Source organism: Nanorana parkeri, unplaced genomic scaffold (assembly GCF_000935625.1).
Source record: "Nanorana parkeri isolate BGI_ZX_2015 unplaced genomic scaffold, ASM93562v1 scaffold255, whole genome shotgun sequence".
Classification (NCBI taxonomy): domain Eukaryota; kingdom Metazoa; phylum Chordata; class Amphibia; order Anura; family Dicroglossidae; genus Nanorana; species Nanorana parkeri.
Window position 1 is genome coordinate 54,652 of NW_017306523.1, and position 16,235 is coordinate 70,886.

The window sequence follows — 16,235 nt, forward strand, 5'->3', positions numbered from 1 at the left end:
TTACTGGGAAATGTATATTTGTTTGATATAGATTCATTATAGAAAAGATTTGGAACGTTTATTATCACTTTAAGTTGTTTATCCCTGTTGGCTAAGCATGAGGAATCACTTGATTTCCCCCTCAAATCTCCCCTGCCAGCTATTGTATTCTGACAGCCCTCCCAAAGTTTGACTACCCCAGCATTAGATAATGCCTGTTTAAACATGTGGCAGTGGGATTGCCCAGCCCGGTGAACTGCTACAGTGCTTTGTACAACTGCTCCATCACCTCACCTATGGAGCCAGGTGTACAATTGGAGGTGACCCCATCAATCACAAGTAAAGCTGTCCTTGCTCTGTTAGCGTAGCTGCATTCTTCTTTGTCCATACTCTTTAGAACATAGCACGCGGGGCTCAGTGAAACCCCTAACTTTAGGACAGACTAGCTGATTTAGCCACATATTACGGTTGGTTTGATCTGATACTATATTCCCGAGCAAGAAAAAAGGAGCATAATTTGTCCTCATGCTTTGTAGATAAATGTTGTGAATGTTTCATTCCTTTTATTTCTCTTGCCAACTGACCTTGATGGAAAAAAAGAAACATTAACAACATACTCTATGCTAAAATACATTAGCAACATGCAATTATTAGCATACATTATTTACTGTATTGATAGTAGTAACCTAAATTTTTTTGTTCTTCTTCATATCTTCTGTTTAATAATGTGCAAATCATGCAGACTGGACCGGATTTACCCTCCCTGCCGCCCCAAGGCAGGGTTCAGCAACGCCTATATACATGAGTCAAATAACTGTTACTGTACATTTTAGGTACACACATGTTTGTACTAATTTGGACTTATATTGGTAAAGTACAATAATCTCATTTACTGGATGTCTTCTGTACATCCTAAAATGGAACTTTGATGAAGCTTTGAAGAGAGGAGTGAAGGCTTAGTAGGAATAGAGCCTCTGGATTTGGATTTTATTCTTGTATGCAGCATTGGGAAGAGTTTACTTCACTTCCTGTGCGATCTCTGGGACAGGTAGTGGGGAAATGTCGCTCTCACAGCGAAATTAACACCTTTTTTTTTTACTCTTAGAGCAGAGAAGGATTGCAAAGTTTATCATTACAGCAGTAAAAAATCTTAAAGCGGTTCTAACCTTTCCCCACCTGTTTACAAAATATACAAAAAAAGTGTTTTGGATGTATTTCACTTTTACATGTGTAACATATTTAACATTTTTTAATAAAGCAATTGCAGTGAGGAAGTTTGTATACTAGGTTTTACATTTATGAAGACAATTTGGATACGCTTTGTCACCTGCATAAACCAAGCCAGTATAACATGTGGACAGGTTTATTTAATGCACGCAGAATATTAGCAGTAAATTGTATACAGTGTTTAATTAAACTGCTGCCTAGAACCTAATAATCATCACTTTGTCATTATTATGTGCTAAAAAGGATTGTCAGCTAGACATATCCTATGGTGTATTAGTGTGCTTGTACAGACAACACATTTGATTGTGTTGTTAATATGACTTTTCTTTCCTTTTTCAGGAATTTTTCGAACATGCACAAAAGTTATGGGATGATGACGGTGTGAAGGCTTGCTTTGAGAGGTCAAACGAATATCAACTCATTGACTGCGCACAATAGTAAGATATATTTAGCTATACTTCTTCTTGATACTTAAGTGTTACCTGGCTGTGGTGCTGAAACACAACTGTCCGTTGGGAAGAATGATCTGTGTAGCCCCAATTTCAATTTCTTTTTCCCATACTGCAAAGGAATATTGGTTGTTATGGCCCGGCACAGAATAAAACAATCCTTTCCTAAGGGCAGGTTCACACCATTTTCCAGATCAGATCTTGTCCGGGAAAATGGTGTGCACCTGCCTGCAGTTTCAGTGCATTCCAGACCAGACAAAAAGAGACATGCAGTATTTTTCTTGTCTTGTCTGGAATGCACTGAGCTGGTGTGAACAGAGGCCAGATATAGCATAGGGATACATTAGGATGCATTTTGGGTCTAGGAAACAGTCTGGTCTGGAGATTATCTGGATGCAGGGGAGTCCCGAGGCTGGGTGACACCCGGAGCGGTAACCGAGTGTCACCCCGCCGAGACGTCACCGCGGATGCGAGTGACGTCACCACGCGCGTGCACGGTGACGCCATCGCGCAGAAGTCTTCTGATACCTGCCAGCGGCCATCTTGGTGATGGACGACGGCAGAGAGAGGAGGGGACAGTCACCCGCGGTATAAAATATGTCGCCGGGTCCCCTTCTCTCTCCTGATACTGTCGGGCGCTCGGTCCATGACCGAGCTCCCAAATTTTCAGAGGCCGCACCCCCCTTGTGGCGCCACTGTCTGGATGTGGTGTGAATGGGCCCTTAAAGTGGCCATACACCTCACAACCATTGTACAACTTTTTTTTTGTCCAGACATCTCACCCTCGTTCAATTTTCTTACAACTAGCCCATCATGCACAGACCAATGTAGTTCGCAATTAACGCTCGTCGGCACCACCACCTGGCCGATTTTCATCGATCAAAGGGACAGATTTTCGTTTTGAACATGTGCAGTTTGCATCTTGAGATTTGTGTTGTACAACAACGCCACTAACCTGTCCATTTTCGTCCAACTAGACAAACACTTTCTGGCATGCATGAAAGACAAAAATCTGCCAGATTATTGTAAGGTGTATGGGCACCTTTAGATACGTTGATATGTGATATTGCACGTTTTTTTAACATGGTTTTCCTCTTGAAAAGATATCTGTATTGAAGTTACCACCTTGGGTGGTGTTTATGTATTAAGTAACACATTCTGTGCCAAATGAACACAGGTTGTCTTGGCTTGAGGCTCAAACAGAACTTGCGCTCATCGCACTCTCCCATGCCCGAAACGCAAGGGATCTCATACACAGTCAGTCTCCTTGTGTTCTGGGGTTGGAGGGGGCGTGGCAGTGCCATCCATGTCAGTTGCACTGCAGACACTCTCCCCGCCTACAGTGTTTTTGGCCGCACAGGACCACGGGGTAATAAAATGCCCTGTGATCCAGTGTGGTACGACATGGATGGCACTGTCACGACCCCTCCCACTCCAGTACTCAAGGAGACTGTGCATGCGATCCCTTGCGTTCCGGGCACAAGACAGTACGATGAGCGCACGGGCTGGTGAAAACAAGCCCTATATTGTATCACATATGAATATATGCGGTGTGCAGGCGTTCAAATGCAGCAGCTGACACCCGATCATTAACAGGTGACAGCTGCTGCTTGTAAACGGCAGATTACGGATTCCTGCAGCAGGAAAACACAAGTTCCTGATGCAGGAATTCCTAAGCGCACCTAAAGATATAGGTGTGAATGGGACCATAAACGTAACTGTTTTAAGGAGGAACTTTACCCACCAATTTAATGTCTCCCAAATCCATTATGTTATGAAGAGTTCATTTGGATTGGTGGGATTTGAATGCGCAGCAATAATCAATATTGGTTTTGCTTTTTCTAATAAAAGTTTGTATTTCTTAGCACCAGGGGTCAGTTGTTTGAGGGTAACAGTGTTGTAAAATCTGTTTTGCTGGGTTGGCATTCATTTCAGTGAAATGGTTAAGTAGGTTTGAATAAGTGTTTTAAAAAGCATTGTAAAAACCTTGCTCAAGATGAACTCCTCTAGGGTAGGTTATGGGAACCTCAGTCTTATGGGAATGTAAGCTATGGACTATGTAGTTATCAGACCATCATGTAAAAGTTTTTGAGTTCTCTCTTGAATTGGGTGAATTAAGGCAAATATTGTTCTTGGCGTTTGAACAGAAGATGGAGTGTAGCACACACATATGAAAACACAGGTGCTGTGATCTTGCTGATCTGTCTTTTTATTTTAGCGGCAGTTATCAGAGTGCAGCTTTTTCCTGTCATGTTTTAAATGCTCTGTAAAAGAACATTAAACAATGGGGTTTGCACCAAGCCATCAGTCCAGCGGCAAGGCTCCCAGGGCAGGCAAACTCATGAAATTGTAAATTGCACGTTTGAGTGCTGTGCTTGGATGCATGAATATCTTACTTTAAGTACATATAGCATAGAATGTTTACATATAATATAACTGTTTTTCTGTTCAAAGCAACCCTTTCCCTTGCCAAAGTTTACAAAAATGCTCCAAAACTGACCCCTGACATTCAAGGCGGATACCTTGACCTACACCATCATTTAATTTAGATTTATTAGTTTAGGGTAGAATTGGTGAAGGGGTAGGATGGCTTTCAAGTATTTATGGCTCCCATTGGGGAGATTTTCCCTCAAGTAGAAAGCTTCCAAATATGGGAAAAAATCCCATCCTATATCAGTTGTCATTAGAACAGCTGCCACCATTGTAAAATATTCAATTTTCTCCTGTGCTGGGGGACATTAGAAAATAAGGGAAAGCCCAATATTTTACAGATCACAGTGGTTACTAAAACAGGTATTGAAGCGGGATCTCACTGATGGGGTGCAGACAGAAGTAGATCTAACCTTTCCTCCCTCTATCCAACAACAAAAAAAGGTTTTGGCTTGAGCTGTACTTTCCTTTAATCATGGCCCTGTGTACAATCCTACAATCTGTCACACCATATCCAGTGTGCCCCAGTGCAGTTCTCGCCCGGAACGCGCTGGATCACATACAGTGGTACCTCGGTTCACGAATGCTTCTGTTCGCGAACAATTCGGTTTGCGAACAGGAAGTTCGGCAAAATTTTACTTCCGTTCGCAAATTCCACATCGGGTGACGAACACAACCGCAGCCATCTTCCCTGCTCTGACACATGGTCGAGATCGTGGTCTGATCACAGCTTGATTCGGTTCGCGACCAGAATCGTGGAGCGAATTAAGTTCGTGAACGGAGCTGCCACTGTACATGAAACCGGGCCACTTTCTGGGGTGGGAGGGGCATTTCGGTGTCATTCATGTCAATGGCACCACAGATGCTCCCCCGCCCTCAGTGCAATCGAACGTACTGGAACGTGAGGTACAGGACTCAGGAGTGCCCTCTGTTCCAGTGCACACTATTGTTTCAGATCGCACTGCACTGGAACAGAGGGCACTCCTGTTCCCTGCGTCCTGGTGCGGTCAATCGCACTGACATGGATTTGGTGCCATTGACATAAATGGCACTGACAGGATCCCTCCCACCCCAGAATGCAACCCTGCTTCGTGTATGCGTTCCAGTGCATTCTTGGCTACGAACTGCATCGGGATGCACTGGATATGGTGTGACTGGGCCAGGAGGGTTCTGTTTATGAAGGTTTTTTTATTCTTTTTTTTTTTTTTCTCTGCTGGTTGAACTTGGTGGACGTGTCTTTTTTCCAACATGACTATGTAATACTTGCCTTACATCCCAACTTCCGGTGTGCTTGTCTAGGCAAAGGAGTAAGATTTGGGACTTCCAGCACCCTGAAAGAAAGCTCAGTGACATCACCGCTGGTTTTAGGGGTGCACTGGAAGCTGAGGTTGTAGGATTTTGAAAGTCAGCATTAGTGTATAATCAATAAGTGCATATTTTAAGTTACTATTACCTTTTTTACTTCAGTGAGTCAGCTGATTCTTTGACTTGCATTGTGAGAAGGAGCAGTAAAGTAAACTGCTGTAAATTAGGAAGCAGAGTCTGCTTATGTAATTAGAAAAAAAGGCTCCCTGTGTGCACATTTATTTACGGATTTATAGAAAAAAAGTTTTTTTAAAACATTAACATACATGGATATTATTATTTATGTCAAACTGATCACTTTTGCGTTTAGAAAAACATTGATAAGGTTGATGCATTCCCTTTTAAAAAGCTATGCCTGTTATTGTTGTTGCTGGTAGTAGGAATTGCTATTAACAGCTCTTGTGGGTTCATTGTCTCAGTGAATGAACCCATGACATATATTTAACGTGTCCTTAGCTTTACAGACATGGCTTCTTAATAGTTGCATCATGCTTATAGGGGCACGGAAAACTAGTTATTTCCCTGTTGACAATTGCAAGCCTGTCAGCAGCGTAATCCCCACAGGACATAAAAGCTGAACTCCAGGCAGAGGTAAGAAAAAAACACACACACCGTTGAATGGGAGGAGTTGGAAATAATAGCTGAATCTCTCCTGATATCGAACTCGTATCCTATGGCAGCACTTAAGATGGGAAAAGGTTGGTCAGCACTGTAAACCAGTCAGTCTCTATTACTCTGCACAGTGCTGTCAAAAAAAAGTGAGCTTTCCAACTTGGGCATTCTGTCTGACAGGGATCACACAACTGGTTGAACACAAGTCTATCCTTTTTGCAGGTTACAGGTATACCACATATATATGTATTTGAATGTTTGCAGTTTCACTCCAGTTCTGTTTTAAAACAGTCTGCAGCAACTAAGACCTTACAGTCTGCAGTAACTAGGTCCTTTATAAGAGCCCCCACATCCTAAATTGCAAGACCTAAGAAACAAATGACAAGAAATGGCAACATTGAACTAGTTGTGACCATTCCCAGGGCCGGTGGTGGCAAAAGGGGGAACCTGAAGAGCCGTGGGAGAGAATCACGAAGCCAGCACTAAAGGAAGCGAGGCGGCAGCGGAGGGAGCCGAGCCGCACAAGCCGATGCCTCCTCTATAGCGCTGGCTCCAGTCACAGGCGGAGTGATACCAAATGCGCTTTGCTTGTGATGATTAATCAATAGGAAAACAGCAAAAGTTTTCCTGCACACTCACAAAAAAAAGCATGTAAAAAAACTTGTCTCACACTAAGGTTAAAAACAGAGGTTTGGATACACGTCTTCTGCAGAAAATGTGAAAGCCGCACAGCCGCGCCAAGGCACCTCTTATAGTGCGGTCCTAACTTTCAGAGTCTCCATCTTGGAGCACATGGGGCAGAAGATAAAATTGGGTGCAGGTTTGTCAGGAGGAAGCCCAACCCCCTTAAAGGCACAGGGATGCACAAGGGACCCCGCACATCCCAATGGCAGCTGAGACCCCCCATGCATCACTGCACCAAAACAGTCAAGCAAAACAGATGACAAACGCACTCATCAATTCGTCACCAGATTACAGCAAGGTACACACGAAATGGGCTTTAAACAGTAAAACAGCAAAAAGTTTTCCTGGCACACTTACAAGCTAGCATGTAAAAACACAATAGGAAAAGCGCGCTTCGCTCATTCTGGTTACCAAATTGCTCTTGGAAAGGTACGGCACCCCTGATTGCCCTGATCACCATATTCTTAACTTTGCCATTTTGGATTATTTAATTTGGATTTGCATTAACTTTGGGTTGTTGTACATTAAAAAAAAAAATAAGACCTACCCCGAAAATAAGACCTAGTGTGTTTTTTTGAGCCAAAAAAAGCCAAAAAAAATAGTCATTAGACATTGCCTTATTTTCGGGGAAACACGGTACTACTTTAAGGAAGAACTGTCAGTAATAATGCACACCGATGGCTACCAGTCCTTTCTGTTATGTTCTGGCCAGGTAACAGTGTTAGAAGCTAACAGAACATTGGAACTTCAGTACAAAACAAAGTCTTTGCATGCGGTGACTCAAACACAAGGGACCCTGTGTATTATATAAATTGCAAAACAGCATTCACCGTTGGCTGACCTCACGTGGTTTGAAGGCAGCATTTGTCTAACTAGACAATATCTCGAATGTATTTGTAACACCAGCTCATAAAATGACCAAAGCGTGTATTTTACCAACACTGTGAGGGTTTACAGACCTACGCCTTTATTTGATAACATGTGCTTCATGTATTAAAGTGTCTGAAAGGAACACCGCAACACACTTTTCTTGTAGATACTGACAGAAATACAATAAAAGTGCAATTGATTCTGGTCCTTGGGGTGGAGGTTGGGGGACTTTGCGCTATGATAGAAAATAGCAGGTTGACTGTCTTTATGACACCATTCAAAAGTAATCACTTTGAAGTATTTTTGCTTACCTTAACTTAGGTGTAGTAATAATCGTTGCTCGACAAAGTGGTGATTTTTAAAAAATCCTTTTTCGGTTATCCATACCCGAAATGAACAGAAGAAGAGGGGAAATGTCCTAATGAGGACACGTGATCTGATGATACCAGAATTTAATGGGCAGCTTAGGAAGTTTTTCGTTCACTTCCTGTTTTGTCTCTGGGACAAGAAGTGAGTGGAAAGCTCTATAGCAACAATAACCTCACAGGGTTTCTATCCCTTCCCCACTTTATCTAAAACCAGGGGAAAAAAATTTGGCTTTTTGTTTTTGCTGCCTGGAGATTGTAAAAAGGTTGTTTGCCATAAAGATATGCACAGGCTCTTGTTCTGTAAATCGTATATGTAAAAATCAGTAAGGGCACCATACCAGTGGTCATCAACTCCCCAGCCTGATGAAAAATGTCCACGCTGTACAGCCTGCTGGTGTTATTATCTTATTCTACATATGCAAGTATATCAAAATCCTACTGTCATTTTTAAGATCACAGAATATACAGGGTAGAGCAAAAGTAGGCATACATTGAAATTGAAGCCATAGCGTCCAAGACTGTTACATGGCCTTATAGAGGACGATTGAGAACATCGGTTGCAATTCTGTGAGATGATGGATACCCAAATTTTGCACAAAACAGACTTTCTTGATAGGATCATCTGGTCAGATGAAATCTGTTTCAAGTTGTCACGTAAACAGGTATAATTGTGTGTACTTGGCAATCCTCATGTGACTGTCTCAACTGAACTGAACCAGCCAGGCATCACTGTGTGGGTTGGACTGTCCATTGATGATTGTCATGGCGCTATTTTGGTTTGATAGAACTTTGGATGTTATGTCTTACCTAAACATGTTGCACACAGTGGTGGTGCCACAACGTGCAATCAGGACTGATTTTGATGAACTGTTCTTTCAAAAAAAACGGGGCCCCTTCTCATGTTGATTTGTCTGTTAAGATTGGACATCGTGGCAGTATTGACTTGTCCCCCCATTTCCCCGACCTGAGACTTATAGGCTTTTTTTTTTGGGGGGGGGGGGGGGGGAAAAGGGCACGGGATCTCTCATGCATTTATGAACATTGATTTTCTAACCAGAATTTGTGTGTTTTATTGTGTCAGTGGCAGGGACAGGATCTAGGAATGTTGCAACGTTGATGGAGGACATTTTGAGCACCTTAGAGATGTAACATAGACAGGGTCTAGGGATGCTGCACCTAACAAAACATGAGACTAAACATGACCCAATCAGTAATGTATACCTACGTTTGGCCCTATCATGCTCAATATAAACAGAAATGCACCGCGCTATAGTCACAATCTACCTCTAAACTGCTGTGCCAATTAGTGAACAACCACTATAATTCTCTATAAGAAAAAATGCACTGCGCTAATGCCAACCTAAATATTCTGTGAATACCTTAGTACTTCATACATTTATATAAACCACTTTATAATATAATCAATATGTGCAGTCCACATTAAATAACATATGTTGTGTAACCTCAATTTGTGCAATCCTCTTAATAAAGTGCAATGTCCTTTCAGAATATAATAACAGAAACACCTCCGTGTGTGTTCAAAGTTAATAAAGTGATCCATGCTTCCAAAATCCCACGGTGCTTAAAGGTCTATGACCGCACTCACCGACCAATGTTGTTCACCTTTTTACAGACTAACTACCCCAGCTTTCCAAAGAGAGATCTGGCTCTGGCATCCAACAGGTTAAACACCTCTCTCTTTGTTCCTTACACCTTCTCCTCTTCTTATTTCCTCTTTGTTGTACTCAAAAAGACAAAAATTGGCTCCCCATTGTGCAGTATATAAAAACGTTTTACTTAATATAAGTCAAAACAAACTTACAGACAAAGTAAAAAGATTCTGCTTTAAAAACACATCCAGAGACACTTGTCCGCGTCCACTTTGTTTGATCGTGATGCTTGTATGGCCCCACCCACCTGATGCGTTTCATCACTTCTGACTTCTTCAGAGGTGACGGCATACACCTCATCATTTTCAATAGGTGTAAAGCAATAGAAATAATAAATAAATGAGAATAAATACAATTAAAATACCATGATCTTATCAGTAATATGTGCTACTATAAAATGACATAATCCAATCAGTAATGTATTCCTACTTTTGGCCCACCCTGTATAAGCCCGGATGAAGGGTAATGTCTGAAGTCCTGAAACACATTGGCTCTTTTTCCAAATTATTTTGTTTTGGACTCTTTGACCATTGGTGTGGCACCCTTACTGCTTTTTAGATATTTTGACTTCTCTAAGTACCCCACTTTTGTTGGGGGTGCTTAGGTACATGTGAGCAGCCTCACCCAGCGGGCCTCATACCACTGGTACATGTGAGAAGCTTAATCATAGAAACGGTCATTCAAAACACTGGATGTTGACAATAGGAGATCTAGCACCTCTTGTTCATGTACCCCAAATTCTTGCTCTGAAATGTCCGCCCATATCGAACTGAATACTTGTGGCACCATTCTGATATTATCAGCACTTTTTTTTTTGTATCGGGTTGTGAGTTGAGGTTGTGTGATGTTACTGGCTCACATGAGGTGAGATGGAATCTACATCACTAGTTGTTAGTTTGGTCTGACCTGGCTTTAAAGAAAAAAGAGAGAGCTACTTTCCTGGTTAACTAATCTAGTGGAGCTAATGCCTTTTTATCAGAGCAGTGTGGGCTTGTGTTGATACACTCTGGTAAAGGAAAGGGATGTCATGTAGCTATGATGAGTGATTAGCACTAAATATAGCTCTATATAACAGAGAAAGCACTGTTTCATATGAAGATCCACACAAACACAGGGTTGAATACAAGGAAACTAGGTTAACCTTTTCCCTGCCGAGCAGCTAATCATTCATTCCACCGGATCTCCTTGAGAATACAGCGGATGAAAGAAATGACTGTGTTCTCAGCAAGCAGGCTTCCTTCTGCTCTACAGAGCTGGATCTGGTTAGGAAGTACATGACAAAACAGGACTGTTAGATATCGCAGCTTGGCTTACCACCGTGTCCTCAAACCTGATGCCTTTTAAAGGACAACTAAACCTGGAGATTTTTATATAGGAAACAAGGAGGAAAATGATTGTCACAGCTTTGTCATATAGTAATCTTGTAACATGACTATTTCCTCATAAAAGGACTATTTCCTCATTAGAAAAGGACTATGTCCACTTTTTATACTCATGGTGCAATAGTGAGTAGAATATGAAAATAAGCTCAAACTATAACAGGAAGCCGGTATGTTGTGCTTGCTACAGAATGAAGTCTTTACTCTCCAGTCCCTGTGAGATCCAAAGTGGTGCAAGTAGAGATCTACCGTATGGTCAACGTGTGTCCAAAAGGGAAATATTACTGTGAAATTCTGCCACATTTGTAAAACAATTTCTGTTTCAAACAAAATGCTAATTGCAATGTGTTTATGTTGCGCAATATTTGTTTATCAAAGCAATATTTTTTGGATAAAATACACTAAAACGAATTGATTGCACAGAAACAGAATATGACACCCATTTTTTGATAAAATATAAAAGATGGGATCACATCAGGTAAATGGATGTCAAGCCTTAAAATTACGTACACCTGTGAAATGGCGAAAAACTACGGTACCCAAAATTGCCCATAGATGACCCTATAACCTATTACCGCTCATCAGCTTAGTATTAACAGTGATTGATGGTCCTGGAATTATTGCTCTCACTCCGGCCTTCACATTGATATGTAACATGTGGCGCAATCCTTGTTTTTGCACGAAGATGCACACAATGCATGTTTGCATTTGTAGGTGCGTGTACATGAGGGCGGGGGACTTTAAAAGCATTTTTGTGTTGTCTTTTTTTCTTTAATTTTTTTATATGCGACTTTAATTTTTTTCACTTTTTTTTTTAATGTTTAACTTTAGTGATATCACATAGGGGGCCAGCAAAGTCATAGAAAAGAGGAAGGGGCAGGACCTCTTTGTGGAGACATCAGAGGTCTATTAGACCCCTAATGTCACCCAAAGAAGCTGATGAAGCAGCGTTCGTGCTTTATCAGCTTCTTCTCTGGCTAGTAATCAGCTTCTTCAGCTGGAGTAATGACAGACTGAAACAGGAAGTGATGTAATAAACACTGCTGGAAGTGTGCTGATCTCCCTCCGATCGAGATGCACGGGCCCACACGGAGGACAGCGGAGCCCAGAATAGCTGGGGGGACAGGCCAAACACTCCCACGCTCTATAAAAGTGAACCCTTGTATGTGACAGCCATCGCTGGCTGTAAAAAAATGGTACTAAGCAACAGCCGTGATCTTGGTATAACCACTTCAGGACAGTGCTGTTTATATACATACGGCATTCCTGAAGCAGCTAATGTATATCTAAATCCATAATATTTTTTTCAGTTTCAGAAGAGAATGGTTAAATCTGCTGTATTGTTTTGCCATCTTTGTCTCATTAGGGAGATTTAACTTTCACTTCCTGCCCTGAAGGCAAAACATGAGATTGTAGAAAATCTATCCAATATGAGGGAAAGCCCCTATTGGGCTTTGTTACCAGAAGAGATGTTGTCATTAGAAGGTTTTCCCTCACTTCCTGTTCTAGTGACAACTCAAAATATTTTATTTTCCTTCGCTCTCACTTCCTGTGACAACGTTCAAACTATAGGCAGAGTGAATCCCCCATCTGAGTCACATATGCCAATAAAAGCCTGACAGAGGTGGTTTTCCCACTATATCTAAAAGTTAGAAAATTATTGGCATGAAGTCAACTTTTATATGCTTGTAGAAAGTGTTTTTCTTTAATGCTGGAAGAAAAAGTGGCTACGTAGTGTCTTCTGGAATAGGAATGTAGTGTGATATTCACCACTGTCTCTGTGTATCCTATGTTTATGCTTCAGTGTGATTTCCTCAGCCACCACAAACCCAAATTAGATGGTGCTTTGGTTAGGCTTGTGTTGGTAGCATTTGCTGCATACTTCCACTGTCAGCAGTCCCTGGGAATATCTGAAAATGATTTACTCAGCTCTTTGGCAACACTAATTAAGACAGATAATGTATTATAGATGGTTTGATCATGACCAAAGAATTTAGGAATGGACTTGAGTGCTTTCAGCAAATGTTTTATACAGTGCAGGAGAGCTCAATCCAAAAGGGTTTGTTCACACCGAAAGCGTGTGCGTTCCAGAGCGGTAGCTGCTGGAACGCACCGCGATCACTGAGAAACTTCCCCCAGCCTTTTGGGGTGGGAGGGGGCGTGGCGGTGCATTGTATTCAATCGAACGGGTGGCAAAACTTTTCCAGCGTTCCGCTCCACTGCAAACGCAAAAAACAGGGCAGGCGGTTCGATCGCACTGCGGGTGGAAGCGGTGCCATTGAATACAATGCCACGCCCCCTCCCACCCCAAGACGCACACGCTTTCGGTGTGAATAAGGCCTTAAAGTTTGTGTTGATGGGGCTTAGTGTGGCAGAAATGTAAATATGTGTTTCCACTGCTCTATATTGTTAAAGTGTGTGTCATGGCACATTTTCCCATATTTTATCCCTTTTACCTCTTCAGTACCAGCCGATATACAGTATACCCCTTCCTTTCAAGGCCATTCTTCAGTTTTCAGTGCTGTGATAGTTTGACTGACAAGTACTCAGTTATGCAACTCTCTACCCCTTTGAATATTACATCCTTTTTTGAGACACTTGTGATGTCCCAAAATGCAATGATTGGCCTGTGCAACTAAGCACCAAATTTGAAGGAGGAGGATTAAATGAACTTGTCTAAGCTTCGACACGTAGCTTACAGGGGAGCCATGGGGAAGGTATCTGAAGGGGGGGGGGGCGTTGCTTCTGTTTTACACACCGCAGTTGAAGCGTCAGAATTCTTACACTATTATGACGATCACTGACATGGTGAATGGGGGTATGTTATTTATACTTTTTTCATGCACTGTCTAGCCAAAAGTCACACTCTCTGATATTTCGTTGGACCGCCTTTAGCTTTGATTACAGCACACGTTCACCGTGGCATCGTTTTGATTAGCGTATGCAATGTCGCAACAATTATTTCTGTCCAAAGTTGCATTTCATTTTTCACCAAGATCTTGTAATGATGATGGGAGAGCCAGATCACTGCGTAAAGTCTTTTCTCTAGGGCAAGATTTGCAATGGGGTTAAGGTCTGGAGTGGCCAATCCATGTGTGAAAATGATGTCTCATGCTCCCTGAACCACTCTTTCACAGTTTGAGCCCGATAAATCCTGGCATTGTCTTCTTGGAATCTGCCCGTTCATATTGGAGACTTAACATTGCTGAACCTAGACCTGGGCAACTGAAATAACCCCAGATCACAACACTGCCTAGAATCCAGGTGGTGATTTTTTTTTTTTTTGGGGGGGGGGGGGCATTGTACATATTGTATGGGTAGCGTTCTCATTAATACTTCGTGAGTATTCTTTTCATTTCTTTTTTTTTTTTTACTTGGTTTTCAAACACTGTAGTATTTGTTTAGTATATCAGTTTATTTTAAACTGTGTGTGTGAAAGTTTGCTGAGGTGTGTGTTTGTATCTAAAATTGGAGAGCAGTCACTAGTGTCATTGTTTACACTTGTCTTAACTTTCCCAGACTGGAATGGTCACGTTAGGTCATGCCTTCACTAGCTTGTTCCAGAAAGCAGAGCTGCTTTAGTCTCAAAAAGTACACGAAGCACCATTACAACTACATCTGAAATGAATACAGATCATATCACATCCCATGTGTGTGCATGTAACATATATACAGTATGTAGATAATATGAGTGTCTTTACTTTCATAGACTGAGAATTTACAGAAGTATTGTGCCTTCTACATACTGTCGTTTAGCTGTTACCGCAATGTCATTCTAGTGATCTCTGTGTTGTGTAATTTCTAGTACAGTTACCCATAGTGACCACAGTCCCGCGTTTAGTTCAGTGCAGTTACACATACTGTTTCTTTCTCTTGATGTTGGTATCCTTGTTAAGGGCTGGCTCATTCACATGTCTGCATTAAAATCATAAGCATTTTTCAAGTGCTGTTTTCTAAGCAGATGAGTATTTCGTGTGCAGCTCCGTATATTAAAAAGCATGTGAAAAGTATGTATAATGTGCTTTACATGTGGTACCATCTGAACGTATGGAATAAATTGCAACAACATTTGCAGAGATGTATACTGTGTAAAATCAATGTTTGAAAAATGGTATAAAACCCATAGCTCTTTAGGTGGAGTTGAAGCAAAAATAATACAAGAATGTGAATGGGCTTTTATGGAAAAGACCAGGAAACATATTTACCCCTGGAGCCGAATCTTAGGCCCTTGAGTCCCATCGGTCTGTAGTGAGTGTTTTCTTTGTCTTAGATGCTTACACAAGGACAGTAAATTGAAATAACCATTAAAACCCATCTCCGGACAAACAAAATAAATACCCGTGCCGTAGCACTACCCTACTCTGCCAGGTTTAAGTGCTCGTTTTTGTCTAGGGGACTTGAGTAAAGCAGATTTACTTACCAGACCCCTGCTCCAGCCAGCTTCCTCTGGGCTGCTAGACTGGTATCCACAGCCTCTTCTCCCCTGGGCTCTGGTAGTCCAAGGACCACTGATGTTATGATATCTAATGCAGGTTCCATAGACCTGCATTAGATATGAGGGTGCTCAGGGGCATTCCACCAGCTGGATCGGAGGCAGGGAAGAGAACAATGCTGACCGCCAGGGAAGCTGAAATCAGGTACGTAAATCCAGACCCTGGACTAAAACAAGCCCTCAACCCTTGCAATGGGGGCTACCAATGGGCTTTAAACTGGTTTTTACTAATTAATAGATTTCTAACAACGTCTGTAACATGTCTGCAGTCTTTGACAATCCCTTGTAGCATGGCCACAGTCTCTGCCCATCCAGTCACTGACCTATTTCTGCACAATTATATACACTGAAAAATATGTGCGGCCCTTTGCTGATGGCAGGTTCCCATTATTATGTAAGTTGACCATCACCGGTATATAGCCTAACTGGGGAGTAGGATGGTATATTAAAGTAAGGTACACTTCGCTACTCATCCAAAGATATGTATTTTCAGGGTGACAAGTCCTAGCACCCCTGCACCCACTGTGCCAGCAGCTTTGCAGTTAGACTTTTATGGGACAGTGTCTAATTCAGGGCCTGTGCAGAGCAGGATAAGTTCATATTAAATATAAATATTTTATGAAAGCAGTGACGTTAAAAACCGTGCCAGTAAAATGTTTCCAGTCCATGCAGGACCTCATGTGATCACATGCCAACATGAAAAGATCCTG

General features: G+C 41.8%; 1 protein-coding gene across 1 annotated transcript in view; it reads left to right on the forward strand.

The window, feature by feature from the left end:
• The window catches only part of GNAL (G protein subunit alpha L), a gene marked incomplete at its 5' end in the record, with an annotated part of 59,903 nt that overhangs the window by 7,081 nt on the left and 36,587 nt on the right, over positions 1-16,235 (forward strand). Inside the window, one exon of the mRNA XM_018556827.1 lies at positions 1,540-1,643. Coding sequence (XP_018412329.1) covers positions 1,540-1,643 — 104 coding nt within the window. The remainder of the gene's footprint in view (positions 1-1,539; positions 1,644-16,235) is intronic.